At 44.9% G+C, this 14,373-nt stretch overlaps 1 protein-coding gene across 1 annotated transcript in view; it reads left to right on the top strand.

The window, feature by feature from the left end:
- Positions 1 to 11,651, top strand: part of LOC310774697 (uncharacterized protein) — a gene marked incomplete at both ends in the record, with an annotated part of 18,960 nt that extends 7,309 nt beyond the window's left edge. The window contains 13 exons of the mRNA XM_083634817.1: positions 3,651 to 3,706; positions 4,049 to 4,115; positions 7,166 to 7,285; positions 7,417 to 7,610; positions 8,118 to 8,258; positions 8,867 to 9,032; positions 9,206 to 9,335; positions 9,551 to 9,701; positions 9,854 to 10,438; positions 10,566 to 10,664; positions 10,814 to 10,951; positions 11,064 to 11,118; positions 11,230 to 11,651. Coding sequence (XP_083490943.1) covers positions 3,651 to 3,706; positions 4,049 to 4,115; positions 7,166 to 7,285; positions 7,417 to 7,610; positions 8,118 to 8,258; positions 8,867 to 9,032; positions 9,206 to 9,335; positions 9,551 to 9,701; positions 9,854 to 10,438; positions 10,566 to 10,664; positions 10,814 to 10,951; positions 11,064 to 11,118; positions 11,230 to 11,651 — 2,324 coding nt within the window. The remainder of the gene's footprint in view (positions 1 to 3,650; positions 3,707 to 4,048; positions 4,116 to 7,165; positions 7,286 to 7,416; positions 7,611 to 8,117; positions 8,259 to 8,866; positions 9,033 to 9,205; positions 9,336 to 9,550; positions 9,702 to 9,853; positions 10,439 to 10,565; positions 10,665 to 10,813; positions 10,952 to 11,063; positions 11,119 to 11,229) is intronic.
- Between the last annotated feature and the right edge of the window lie 2,722 nt (positions 11,652 to 14,373).

Raw genomic sequence — 14,373 nt, forward strand, 5'->3', positions numbered from 1 at the left:
CAGGTGTAGTATGGAGCAGTGGTTCTTAAAGTGGAGCCCCAGGTGTCCTTGAGGGGGTTCCAGGGTCCCCAGCAAAAAGGGCAATTTATTTTCACAAGAATTCCAACCATAAGTAACACAATGAGAGAATGAATGACTATTTTGGTCATGGGTTTTATACAGTTTATGTAATAAAACATCTAAAAAAGCGACAATCCTCCCACTCATGCACCTTTTGTTCTGTTCGTTTGTTTAATGTAAGTTTGTGTCATCTAGTTTTTTTTTCCCCCTTAGTTTTAGTTCATAAATTATTGTTTTAACTTTTACTTTGGTGTATGACTCTCCTCATTTGTTACTTCCTTGAGTCGGGTTCTAACATATGAGGGGATTCATATACGAGGGATCAGCCAAGCAGCATTTTAGTAAACAAACCGTATCACTGGGTGGCAATGGCAATAGAACCCTACGGAGCCCAAGTGGGCGAGGCTTGAATTTCTGACTCTAGCCAGTTAACTCTGTTTACATTTTAAAAACTGTGACAGTTCACACAACTTTAACACGACATGCATATATTATACATCAAACTCTTGAGCTACTTCTGCTCTCACTCAGAATGTCAAAATATAAGTGATGTCATGTGTAGTTTTTGAGATATTAACGTTTGTTTGGCACAACTCATACTATTTACTGCCGCAGGGTTCCGCATTTCTGGGTGTCAAGTGACGTCACGCTGATTCGTCCTATACCAAAGTAAAAGTTTAAACAATAATTTATTAACTAGAAGTTCGACAGAGAGCGCAGACCTCCGCCAAGGCCATGCTATGAACCCTATGATTGAACTAGAACCATAACCCATCATCAGTGATGTCACAACACTGATGATGTCACAATGCCAATTGCTCAAGTGACATCACTGATGACGGTTACATGCTGCCACTCCAACGTGCTGCCACTCCGACATTCTGCCACTCCGAAATATCGGCACTCAGAAAGGGATCATGTCTATGTTCCCCGGGTTCTATATTCCCCGTTTTCCCACGCCAAACCTAACCTCCCCCCATGCCTAAACCTAACCTCCCCCAGACCCTAACCCAAAACCTAACCTCTCCCACCCCCACGCCTAAACCTAAGGTCGGCATTGCGGCTTCTAAGGTGAACGACCGCCAGTCCGAATAATGGAAGTTAACGTTCGGAGTGGCAGGGCTTCGGAAAGGCAGACAGTTACCACTGATGACATCACTTATGACATCATCAGTGTGTGTGTTTTTCCATGATGGCGAGGGCATATCCCACCGTTCCCCAGGATGGCGAAGGCATCGATGCTCTTCAGGCTATACATGAGGGCAGAATTCAAGATATTGTCAAAAATTCTGTTTTTGAGATACAATTCTGAGATTTTACACACTTCAACTGTGACAACAAAACAGTTTCGATCTTTATTTATTTAGTCCATCAGGACTATTGGTGCCAAATTCACATCAATGAAGTTTGGCATGGGACTGGACCTTTGTGTAAAGTTTGGTTTATTTTCATGCATGGGAAGTCCAACTTCCCGGAAGAAGAATCTATGGTCTGTCGTGATTCCAAGTAGGCCTATAGCTGAACCGTTTGGTTTGACCAAGTAAAACTATTGTTATAAGCATTTTACGAAATGTACCTTATTTCTTCTAGCTGCCATGATGCCTGATGGGTGCTTCTTCCGCTTCCGGTGTAATTTTTACACTGTTTTAGCTTGACAAAGAAAACGTCTATGAGGATTTTAGAGCAGAGCCATTCTGCCCCACAGCCGTGTCGTTCGGGTGCTGGGATAACGTAATGCATTGTGGGTAGTCGGCTACTGTGGCTAATGCTAGCGGCTAGCGTAATAGTTACTTTACATGGCAGTAAAATGCCACTGAATGACCAAATTGATTTAACTTTTAACCATTTCGAGTAACACTGTTTCCATACGGACCCCCAGCGTTGGTTAGTTGTTTATAACGTGACTATATTTATAACTTTTATAACGTACTCCAGTTTCCGGTTTATAATTCGGGTCTGCAGCCGATTATAACAAAGGAAATGGCAAGCTGCAACAATAAGTCACGTTAAACCGGACCTTGTACCCACAATTATTTTTTACAGTGGGGCATTCAAAAATAAGGTGAATATGGAAAAAGAATGGTGGACCAGTGGCTTTGGTGCGTATGCAGAATAGAAGGCATAGAGGTATAGAAGGCAGTATTCTTCAGTTTAATTGGTTTTATTGATGCCTCCAAGGCTTTTTTTGAGTTAATCGTCAAAAGCTGTTTTTAAAATGGAGTCAAAGCGGCATGGCCTGGCAGCATATGTATCCTGGCATACTAGTATGCCAATCAGAGCATGCAGGTGAAACGCATTGGTAATGAAGTACGGCAGGGGGGCTCCTCTCCACAGCCCTCTTTAATTTGTACATGGATGGTTTATCTGACCAGCTAAGAGGCTGTAAAACTGGTTGTATGAGCAGGTAACACTCCATCTTATGTATGCTGACGATCTGGCCTTTTTTCCCCTAGCAGTGCTGGGTTTCAACAGCTGCTGAATATATATTCTGTTTATGGTGTCAAATTTGATGTGCAATACAATGCTAAAAAGAGTGTTGTTATGATTTGTAGAAGAAAAGGGGACAGGGACCTCACTTTTCCTTTTTTTTTGTACCTGTCAGGGCATGTTTTATCTGTTTGTGATCAAACTAAATATCTGAGACGCGTCATTACAGATCAAATGTCTGATGATGATATGTATAGGTAGTCATTACAGATCAAATGTCTGATGATGATATGTACTGTAGCCTATAGGTAGCACCGCATGTCATATGCACAAGCTATCATGTTGGTCAGGAAATCCTATATGTTCAGATTGATTCAGATTCAGATTGATGAACAGCAGATAGCACTATTATTCTGGTTTTCCCCTTTTGCACAGACTGCCCACTTATGCACTTTTGCCGATGCTGCTACCTGTTACCTGCTACCTATCTGCTTCTATTGCCCTGTTTTTAGGTTTTTAGGTTGTTAGGTTTTAGTCTTTTGTCATTATTTTAGCGTTTGTATGTTTTGTATGATGTGTGTGTGACTTTGACCTTAATGTTAAGCTTACTGGACTCCTCTGTTTACTGCCCCCTTGTGGGTGAAAATAAAACAAGCATCCACAAGCTTCAGGTTGCCTATGCCTGTAGTGACTGTATGCGGATATGGCTTAAAAAAAACGGTGGAGTAGTGCAAGTGACTTGTTTTGCAAGTCAACACTTTTCAGGCGCTGTTGAGAAATCTGATGTACAAATTTAATCTGTCGACTGAATGTCTCCCAGAATTCCATTATCATACTGCTGACTAACCCTGGTTTTATGCTGTGCGATACCTGTCTTATATGCGGAAATACTGGTATAATTGCCTTTTTATAGTTTTATTGTTTTTGGTGTTTTGTTGTATTTAATAATAATTCATTTATTTTATAAAGCGCTTTTCAATTACTCAAAGACGCTGATTTATAATGTTGCATGTGTTTTTTTCCTATGGACTATGAGTCCGTTAATAAAGTTGATTGATTTGGCTCTCTTCCATGGTAACATGATTTCAGAATGAAGATTTATTTTTCCTCCTTTCTCTACTATGTATTCATTGCATCTGACCGCATGTCGTCTGTCTCTTTAGGGTTGAAATCTACCTGTCCCTCTCAAAAAGGAGAGAAAGACCAGAGTGAAGCTCTGGTGAGTAACGCCGGTTCCTCTCTGCTCAATGATACAACAGATTGTTCCACACCACATAACACACCTTGTTGCAGTAACAGCCAAGCTGCCATTATGTAACACCTATGATTTCATGACTGTAAGCTGTTGTCTTTGTAGAACATGGCAGAGCCAGAATTTTGGTTTACCACTATTGACTCCATTGCTGTAAGAACATTAATTTGACATGAATTGACGTGAATTTCGTGAAGTGGTTAGTTAATTAGTATTCCAGTGGGACAAACTGGCAATTTGCCCTGAATTAACTGCAATAATGATCCCTGGGCCCTGAGTGTTGGTTTGACCTGCTGTTTCCTGATGCAGTGTCTAACTGACGACGGCGCCACTCAGAAGTTGCCCCATAGTGGTCTGAACACTGAAACTGCACAAGGTGATGACCCGCCTACAGTAATGTTGCTCTCTCCCTTTCTGTATCTGTATGCTCCCAGCAAAGCACATAGTAACGCTATCCTGTATCCTAGACTATCTCTCTCTCTCTCTCTCTCTCTCTCTCTCTCTCGCTCTCTCTCTCTCTCTCTCTCTCTCTCTCGCTCTCTCTCTCTCTCTCTCTCTCTCTCTCACTCTCTCTCTCTCTCTCCATTTTATCTTATCTGTGCTGTCTCGTACGCCCTCCTCCTTCCAGTTTCACCAATGTGTGAATCTGGAAACAGGCTTGGTGTTTCATCAGCTGTCAATCAAATGTAAACATGGCCTTGTTGTACACTGTAACTCTCCACTCTAATGTAAATGTGGCCTTGTTGTACAGTGTAACTCTCCACTCTAATGTAAATGTGGCCTTGTTGTACACTGTAACTCTCCACTCTAATGTAAATGTGGCCTTGTTGTACACTGTAACTCTCCACTCTAATGTAAACGTGGCCTTGTTGTACACTGTAACTCTCCACTCTAGTGTAAACGTGGCCTTGTTGTAACTGTAACTCTCCACTCTAATGTAAACGTGGCCTTGTTGTACCTGTAACTCTCCACTCTAATGTAAACATGGCCTTGTTGTAACTGTAACTCTCCACTCTAATGTAAACGTGGCCTTGTTGTACACTGTAACTCTCCACTCTAGTGTAAACGTGGCCTTGTTGTAACTGTAACTCTCCACTCTAATGTAAACGTGGCCTTGTTGTAACTGTAACTCTCCACTCTAGTGTAAACGTGGCCTTGTTGTAACTGTAACTCTCCACTCTAGTGTAAACATGGCCTTGTTGTACACTGTAACTCTCCACTCTAGTGTAAACGTGGCCTTGTTGTACACTGTAACTCTCCACTCTAGTGTAAATGTGGCCTTGTTGTAACTGTAACTCTCCACTCTAGTGTAAACATGGCCTTGTTGTACACTGTAACTCTCCACTCTAGTGTAAACGTGGCCTTGTTGTACACTGTAACTCTCCACTCTAGTGTAAACATGGCCTTGTTGTACACTGTAACTCTCCACTCTAGTGTAAACGTGGCCTTGTTGTAACTGTAACTCTCCACTCTAGTGTAAACATGGCCTTGTTGTAACTGTAACTCTCCACTCTAGTGTAAACGTGGCCTTGTTGTACACTGTAACTCTCCACTCTAGTGTAAACATGGCCTTGTTGTAACTGTAACTCTCCACTCTAGTGTAAACGTGGCCTTGTTGTACACTGTAACTCTCCACTCTAGTGTAAACATGGCCTTGTTGTACACTGTAACTCTCCACTCTAGTGTAAACGTGGCCTTGTTGTAACTGTAACTCTCCCCTCTAATGTAAACGTAGCCTTGTTGTACACTGTAACTCTCCACTCTAGTGTAAACATGGCCTTGTTGTAACTGTAACTCTCCACTCTAATGTAAATGTGGTCTTGTTGTACACTGTAACTCTCCACTCTAATGTAAACGTGGCCTTGTTGTAACTGTAACTCTCCACTCTAGTGTAAACGTGGCCTTGTTGTAACTGTAACTCTCCACTCTAGTGTAAACATGGCCTTGTTGTACACTGTAACTTTCTACTCTAGTGTAAACATGGCCTTGTTGTAACTGTAACTCTCCACTCTAGTGTAAACATGGCCTTGTTGTAACTGTAACTCTCCACTCTAGTGTAAACATGGCCTTGTTGTACACTGTAACTTTCTACTCTAGTGTAAACATGGCCTTGTTGTAACTGTAACTCTCCACTCTAGTGTAAACATGGCCTTGTTGTACACTGTAACTTTCTACTCTAGTGTAAACATGGCCTTGTTGTAACTGTAACTCTCCACTCTAGTGTAAACGTGGCCTTGTTGTAACTGTAACTCTCCACTCTAGTGTAAACATGGCCTTGTTGTACACTGTAACTTTCTACTCTAGTGTAAACATGGCCTTGTTGTAACTGTAACTCTCCACTCTAGTGTAAACGTGGCCTTGTTGTAACTGTAACTCTCCACTCTAGTGTAAACGTGCCCTTGTTGTACACTGTAACTCTCCACTCTAGTGTAAACACGGCCTTGTTGTAACTGTAACTCTCCACTCTAATGTAAATGTGGCCTTGTTGTAACTGTAACTCTCCACTCTAGTGTAAACGTGGCCTTGTTGTAACTGTAACTCTCCACTCTAATGTAAACGTGGCCTTGTTGTACACTGTAACTCTCCACTCTAATGTAAATGTGGCCTTGTTGTACACTGTAACTCTCCACTCTAATGTAAACGTGGCCTTGTTGTACACTGTAACTCTCCGCTCTAATGTAAACGTGGCCTTGTTGTAACTGTAACTCTCCACTCTAGTGTAAACATGGCCTTGTTGTAACTGTAACTCTCCACTCTAATGCAAACATGGCCTTGTTGTAAATGTAACGCTCCACTCTAGTGTAAACGTGGCCTTGTTGTAACTGTAACTCTCCACTCTAATGTAAACGTGGCCTTGTTGTAACTGTAACTCTCCACTCTAATGTAAACGTGGCCTTGTTGTAACTGTAACTCTCCACTCTAATGTAAACGTGGCCTTGTTGTAACTGTAACTCTCCACTCTAATGTAAACGTGGCCTTGTTGTAACTGTAACTCTCCACTCTAGGCAGCCTGCAAACATATCAGTGATTGACAGCACATGATAAGCCCGCCCATCCAGGGATCAGCATCCCCATTTTCACCCATTACTTCCATCTCATACTCTCTCTCTCTTGCTGTCATTCCCCCCCTCTCTCTCTTTCTCCTGTATACCATCCTCACTTTACTTTTTCATTAAAAAGACTACTGCTATTATATAAACTCCTTTCTGTGATTTCCTAGGCAGTGGCATTTCATATTTTCCGATGCCTCTGCTGGTTTGAACTATGGTAACAGTGCTTTGCATGCTCACATCACATAATGTTGTGAAACCCTGTTGCTTCTCTCTCTCCAACTTCCTCTCTTCCATTTCTCTCTGCTGATCTCCTATCTGATCTCCCTGCTCTCTACTTCTCTGCACCCATCCTCTCCCTCTGTCCCACCCACAGACAGGAGTGTGTGCGGGGGCGGGGCCCAGAGGCAGAAGAAGGCCGACACCAACGAGAGGCTCCAACGCCGGCCTGGATTTGTGGAGCAACAGCACGAACACACACTGCCCCCGGAGAACCGTGAGTCAACACACATCCGCACGCATGGGCGCACATGCACACACACACACACACACACACACACACACACACACACACACACACACACTTATTCTTTTGACCTTACCTCATTTCACTTTCAATTTGCTCAGACTCCGTATCTTTCCCTCTCTCCACTGATGTCTTCGAAGATGACATCTCTTCCTGCTCCTCCTCGCCACCTGAGCAACATGGGGTACACCAATCAGCAGCCTTTTCTTCATTGCCAGGACTTTCAGGTGACCAATTACTGAGTGACTTTTCACCTGTGGGCCCGCCCCTGAACCACAGCCCCAGTCATGCTCAGGTAAGGAAAAGTGAGATTCTGTTTTTTTGTAAGACTAGGCATCGATTCCTGCTGTGTGACCAATGAGACCAGCATCACTGGTGATGACATCACTGATGACATCACAGTGGATTTATAACATCACTGATGATGTCACAGTGGGATTTATGACATCACTGATGATGTCACAGTGGGATTTATGACATCACTGGGATTTATGACATCACTGATGATGTCACAGTGGGATTTATGACATCACGGATAATGTCACAGTGGGATTTATGACATCACAGTGGGACAATCACAGTGGGACAGTGAAACAAACAGAGTCCCAGCTCCCATTTATATACTGATGATAAGATAGATGCCTGGTCTGGTGCCGACCAACTAATAAATCAATTGCCATCTATGACCTCAGTTGGATTTCAAAACTGAACTACATTCAAAAGTAAATGTTAACAGACTGATGCATTTATAAATAGCCTCATATGTTGACTCAGATGTTGTCTTTTACTTTGCTGCTTTCAGTCTGGTTTGGCGTTGCTCCCGGCAACCGAGGGCATCAGCCAACCTATGAGCGTCACACTGGCTGAATCAAACTTCATGGCAACGACTGGGAGACCCAACGGGATGTATTTGACCTCTCAAACCACCCCCTTGCTGCCAAAGGTAATCTGGGGTTTGTCAAAGCCCTTAGGAAGCACAGTGCACATTGATGCTGTCACATACAAACATTTAACACCGGTCTTTCTGTTCTGAATGTTTTCATGACCCTTGATATAATAATGTCAAATAATGTAAAAGAAATGCAGTGGCATTATTCTGGAAAGACCATTATTTTAATTCCACAACAGGTTTATTTCTGGAGATCTGAGATTTTCATCCAGAGCAACATTTAGGTGCACAGTCAGCAGCACCGTAAGGGCCTTTAACCTTACAGGATGGCCACCCCTCCATTTTGTCAAGCACATTGCTCTATAAGCTTCTCTGCATTCATTACTGTCAATGTGCACTTGTGGGGGAGCTCAGTACTTGGCCTGTATGAACACATTCACACTGGAGTAGCATTGCTGTATGTAACAACTGGCACACACTGTCACCTGGAGGTGTGTGTGGCATGTTTGCATTTCACATAAGAATTTGACCTTGACATGGATCATATTATGCCACACAAGGTGAAATGACCTGACGTGACATTTTGTGAGTGTGACATTTTATTTGAAGACCTCAGTATGGTTACAGTTTTGATACATTTTGAATGATGTGTGTCTTTGCAGACAGCTCGGTCTTCCAGCCCATCCTGTTCCTCCACCCTGCCCTCTTCCCTCAACTTCAACCGTCTCCCCCGTCCACGGAAACCGCGGGACACCAAACCCAAGATGAGGAAACTCAAATACCACCAATACATTCCTCCAGACCAGAGAGGATCTGCGACTGCAGGCAATATGATGCTTTACTGTTCTACATCTATTCTAAACTTCATCTCATTTGTGTACTCATGGCTTATTGTTGTTGCTACTGGTATGAGTTAAGCCTAACCTGCTAATTTCTATGAGTTAAGCCTAACCTGCTAGTGCTATGAGTTAAGCCTAACCAATCGCCATTCCTTTCCCCAGCCGGCGGAGCCAAACAAAAGAGCCCCACCACGGCCCAGCCAATAGACCCGGCCTATTCCCGTCTCCTGAAGCAGCAGCAGGTCTTCCTCCAGCTGCAAATCCTCCAGAACCAGCAGCAACAGCAGCAACAACAACAACAACAACAGCAGCAGCAACTACAGCAACATCCACAGCAGCAACAACAACCGCAACAGCTCATTGTTGTACCCAGGTATTCTGATAGTTTACTCTTTGATATAGTGTCATTGAATCCATGCTGGGGACACCTATGTTCAACTCTTTCAAGCCGTAGGTGTTGATACAGTACGGCACTAGGGTCAGCTAATACGTCCCTCTTTCCTCCAGTGGAGATTGCAGCGACATTGTGAAATCCTCAGGAGCCATGCCCCAGAACCCCCAACCTGTCCCTGCCACAGCAAACCACACGCCAGTGGACACAAGTCCCACCCACAAGCCCGAGCTCCCGCCTCTCCCTCCTAACCTTGTTGACCTAACGGTAAGAGAGGCAACTCTATCGAGCAAGAATGGCAGCAAAAAGCAGGAAAGGTTCTGAGAGCTGATAACTCTTAGCATATAACTTGTGAGGAAGAGAAAGTGATGACTGCCCTTTGCCCCTCCACCTCCTCCACCCCTCCCCCTCCTCATTAGGTGTCAGAGTTGCGTCAGCAGCTGCGGAAGCGCGGCCTCCCTGTGTCCGGCACCAAGCCTGCCCTGTTGCAGCGTCTGCGCCCCTTCCAGCTACCCCGCACCTGCCTAACCCCTGCCCCCCTCTGCCAGCTGGGTACCAGCCTGGAGCCCCTCACCACCTCCACCTTGGTGCCCCCCAACCGGAGTCCCAGCTCGAGCTCCAGCTCTGGACCAGACTCACCCAGCAGCAGCCCAAACACGCATTTATACATCCAGGACAGGGGAATTCCTAATGGGATTCTCAGCAGTGCCCCAAATGGAGTTCTGAGTGCTGTTCCAAATGGCTTCTCAAACATCGCTTCAGTCAGTGTGACGGGTGAACAGTGCGGGCTGACCAGCGCCGTCTTCCTGGCTCCTGCTAGTACCGCCTCAGGAACCCCAAGCCCCAGTCTCCCCTTGTCCTCCTCCTCATCGCCCCTTCAGTGCGGCACCGCCTGGAGGACCGAGCAGGAACAGCAGCAACAGCAGCAGCAGGAGCTGAGTGTGGAGCTGGAGATGAGGGAGAGGATCAGGAGCAGACCCAGGGACCGCACCAGCAGCAATGAGGTGAAGGCAGCAGGGCCTGGATGATGGGTCTGATGTGTTGGAGAACAGGCCATTTTCTAATGATAGAATGACTGTTTTGCAGAACTTTGATCACTAACACTGTTCCCCCGTTCCTCTCATCTGCCAGTCTCGTGGTGGACCCCTCCATCCCTTCCTGCAACAGGATCCAGGATGCCCCAGAGGGAAGCCAGAGACGGAGGGACAGACAGAGGTGTTGTTTACCCAGGTAAATACACAATAAATAAACAGATCACTTACATAACCACATGTATAGGACCCCATTTTAGGCTACACGGCAGTGTCTCAAATGTAAGAAAATTGCAACCTTACTTTCATCATCATCTGTTAACTCAGTTAACCCTGCGATCCAATCAGGTGTTCAGCTGCCAGCCGTGCGACGCGATTGGCCAGGACTTTGAGCTGCCAGTGCAGATTACAGCAAGTCCTGTTCAAGTCTCGCCCAGTGTTCGCAGCTTGGAGGAAGAACTAGAGGAGGCGATCCAGAAAGCACAGGTTAGAGTCTGTGTGTATGAACAGGGATGTCACCATGGCTTGTCCAAAAGTTATTTTTGTTCAGTGAATGCACAGAGGGAATGAAGTGTTTCTCCTGTCTCTCTGCATTTAGATGGAACTTTGCCAGTCCATAGATGACATTCTGGCTGAGCCTATCACTTGTGTCGGTGAGTTTCTCATGACGAATCAAATATACAACTTTTCTTTGCCTTTTTTTGCCTTTTTTTTTAACTCTCCTTCTTTTAGTGTCTGATCTCTTTCCTCTTCCTGTCTTCCAGAGTCTGTGGATATCGCTGATCTGAAATCCCCTGGCCATTTAGCCCCTGGCCCTTCCCCTCCTCCCCAAGTGGATCAATCCCAGACGTCCCAGCACCAATCGAAGGATGACAACTTTCTGTCCTCACCCCTATGCTCCTCCCTCCTGCTGGAGCTCCCGCCATCCCCTGCTCCAACAGCCCCCGGCCAAGTGGCCCCAGCCCCTCCCCCACCGCCCTTCTGTACTTCCCCTCTGTCATCCACTGGGAACGCTCGGAAACGGCGGGCGGCGGCCATGTTTGACGCTGCTGACTGGCTTGAAACTCTGACGTCCGGCCTCCGCCCGCTCACCCCACCGACAGCTCCATTCGTTGAGACAGACTTCGGTCTGGATTCGGATCTGAATGTCAATCGAGTGTTGGATCTAATGATAGAGCAGTGGTGAGACTTGGCGATGTGTGTTTGTACCTCCTGTATGTGTGGGTGAGCGTGAATGTTGGATTGTTATGTTGGTCATGAAAGGGCGCAAAGTATATATACATCCCAATGAGGGCACAAGATTGTGAAGAGAGGCCTTGTCCATCCATCCATCCATCCATCCATCCATCCATCCACCCATCATTGCGATAGTCTATCAGAGTCACTGCAGGTATGGCTCCACGCAATGTCGAGAGCTGGATTCACTGCAGCGATCAGATCAAACAAAGCTTTGATGGAACAACTAGTGTGCGCGCATGCACGCACACACACACACACACACACAGACACACACACACACACACACACACACACACACAGACACACACACACACACACACACACACACAAAACACAGGCCGCTGTTTAAAAGCACTTGGGCTGAGCCAGAAATGACAAACAAAACAACACATTTGTGGACTAACACACTCCACAGCACAATGTTTGCAGTGCGAAACAAAAGAAAACCTGGTTGCATATGAATTTAAACATGCTTCCTGGCTGCACTGGGAGAATGTTGTTTCTGACTTATCTCCAGAACCCGTTGGGATTGGGTTGAGGGTGGCCCGCGGTGTTGACTCAGTCATCGAGTCCGAGCCATTCATAAAGCCTATTTAGAGTATGTAAAAGCCAGACAGAGCACGCAGCTTGTGTGTGGCTTCAGACCTTAACCCTGGTGCCAGACACACAGTCGGCATGTAGAGGCAGAACGCTGGCAGAAGCTACATACATGCTGTGTGGGCTTATGTGTGTGTGTGTGTGTGTGTGTGTGTGTGTGTGTGTGTGTGTGTGTGTGTGTGTGTGTGTGTGTGTGTGTGTGTGTGTGTGCGTGTGCGTGTGCGTGTGCGTGCGTGCGTGTGTCTGAATGTATGTGTAAGACTGTGCACACAAGGCTGCTTTTGTTTGTATGTGTTAACCAGTGTTGGCAATGTAACTACTTTTTGCAGTAACTAGTAATCTAACTAATTACTTTTTCAAATTTAGTAACTCAATGTCAATTACTGAAATTTAAATGGACTAGTTACTAGTTACTTTAAGACGTGAAAACAGCGGCCAACTTCAGAGGATTATCCGCTTTATGATCATCAGACCTAGTCCGGGGAGAGATGCTGCCTCCCTGTCATGCAAAAATGCTCCACACGCCGCAGCTGCAGCCATAGTCCCAGAGGCTAATGACCTTGAGTAGGCTATTCACCTTAGAAGAGACAGTCTGGCTTGAGAGACTAACAGGAAGTGTAAACACAACCTGCTGTGGCAGAGCTTATCCCCACAGCCTGCTTCCAATGAGTCACTAGCTTTGACCAGAGACCATCTCTGGTTTGGCGTTTTGAAGTCGTAACACAAATGGGTCAAGTGGGCGAGGCTACATAAGGTGAATAAGCCTCCCCAATAAGCAAATGTTCAAGTATCCCATGTAGGTAGTACAGTGCAGGCCAGGCAATCATTTTAAAGTAATTAAATTACTTTTTGAGAGAAGTAACTAGTAACTGTAACTAATTAATAATTTTCAGTAACTTGCCCAACATTGGTGTTAACACACAAATGCTTCCATGTATATTTATCTGCATTATTGCCAGATGCACTTGTAGTTATTTGTTTGCACACATTTAAGTGTGTCTGTTTGTGTCTGTAATAGCGTACAAGTGAAATACACAAAAAGAGGCTCTGAATTTCCACGTCCACATTTCAGAGCAGACATTTCATTATAGTGTCATTGCCAGCAGTCAGTAAGTCCAGTGTAGCTTGTATAGTGTCATTGCCAGCAGTCAGTAAGTGTAGCTTGTAATCATCAGAACACCCAGACTACCTTGTTCAAGTCACTGTTCAGCAATCAGGCACCCACCCCCAAAATAGTCCCCATACAAATATACCAATGAGATACCGGTAAGTGAGAGTTTCCTCATTGTGGAAAAACAGGTGGTCAGTTTGTTCCCTGATTACCCCCCAACAGCGTCTGGCCCACTGCTTAGTGCTTAGCCTGCTACTAGCAATGCCAGCACACTTAAAACCAAATGCCAAGGTCACACCTGTTCATTTAGTGTTCATTCATTCATTCATTTAATAAATGTTTCATTTTCTGGTGTTAAATGTGCGCCCTGCATGTAAATAACAGATGACATTATTTTTATTCACAGCAGATGCACTGTAGAGTTAGCCCAAAGCAAGAGATTTGCAGAATATGGCATTGCTATTTCCTGAGACCACTGTCTCCTAACGTGTGAATGGACCAGGGGTTAGCTTAGCTTGTCAGTACCAAGTTGAACTATAGATACAGTACATGCTGTGCATCTCCTCCATAATGATGACACTGCTCAAAGTGATTGATCGGTCATGCTGAGATGGCTACATTTGTTTGCATAATGCACTTTCAAGGAGTTACTTTCATTCTGCATGTAGTCTCTCAAGACCCACATTTTACAATTTACAATTTACAAATGCTCTACCGGTCTGTATTTCAGGGGTCTCAAAGTTGTAATCCGGTCAAAATAAGGCAGGATATCTGCTCATTTCCCCACTTGTGATTGGTCGAATACCATCTAACCTTCTTCCGGTACAGTGGTCACGTTAACCGAATATTTTCTGTATTATTATTATTTTTAAACAATGACAGAAAAATCTGAAGGCTGTCTGTGATTTTAACATAGGGGCGGAAGGATGTACAGACTGTCTCTGGAGCATTTAAAGAATCT

Source organism: Poromitra crassiceps (assembly GCF_964638095.1).
Source record: "Poromitra crassiceps genome assembly, chromosome: 1".
Classification (NCBI taxonomy): domain Eukaryota; kingdom Metazoa; phylum Chordata; class Actinopteri; order Beryciformes; family Melamphaidae; genus Poromitra; species Poromitra crassiceps.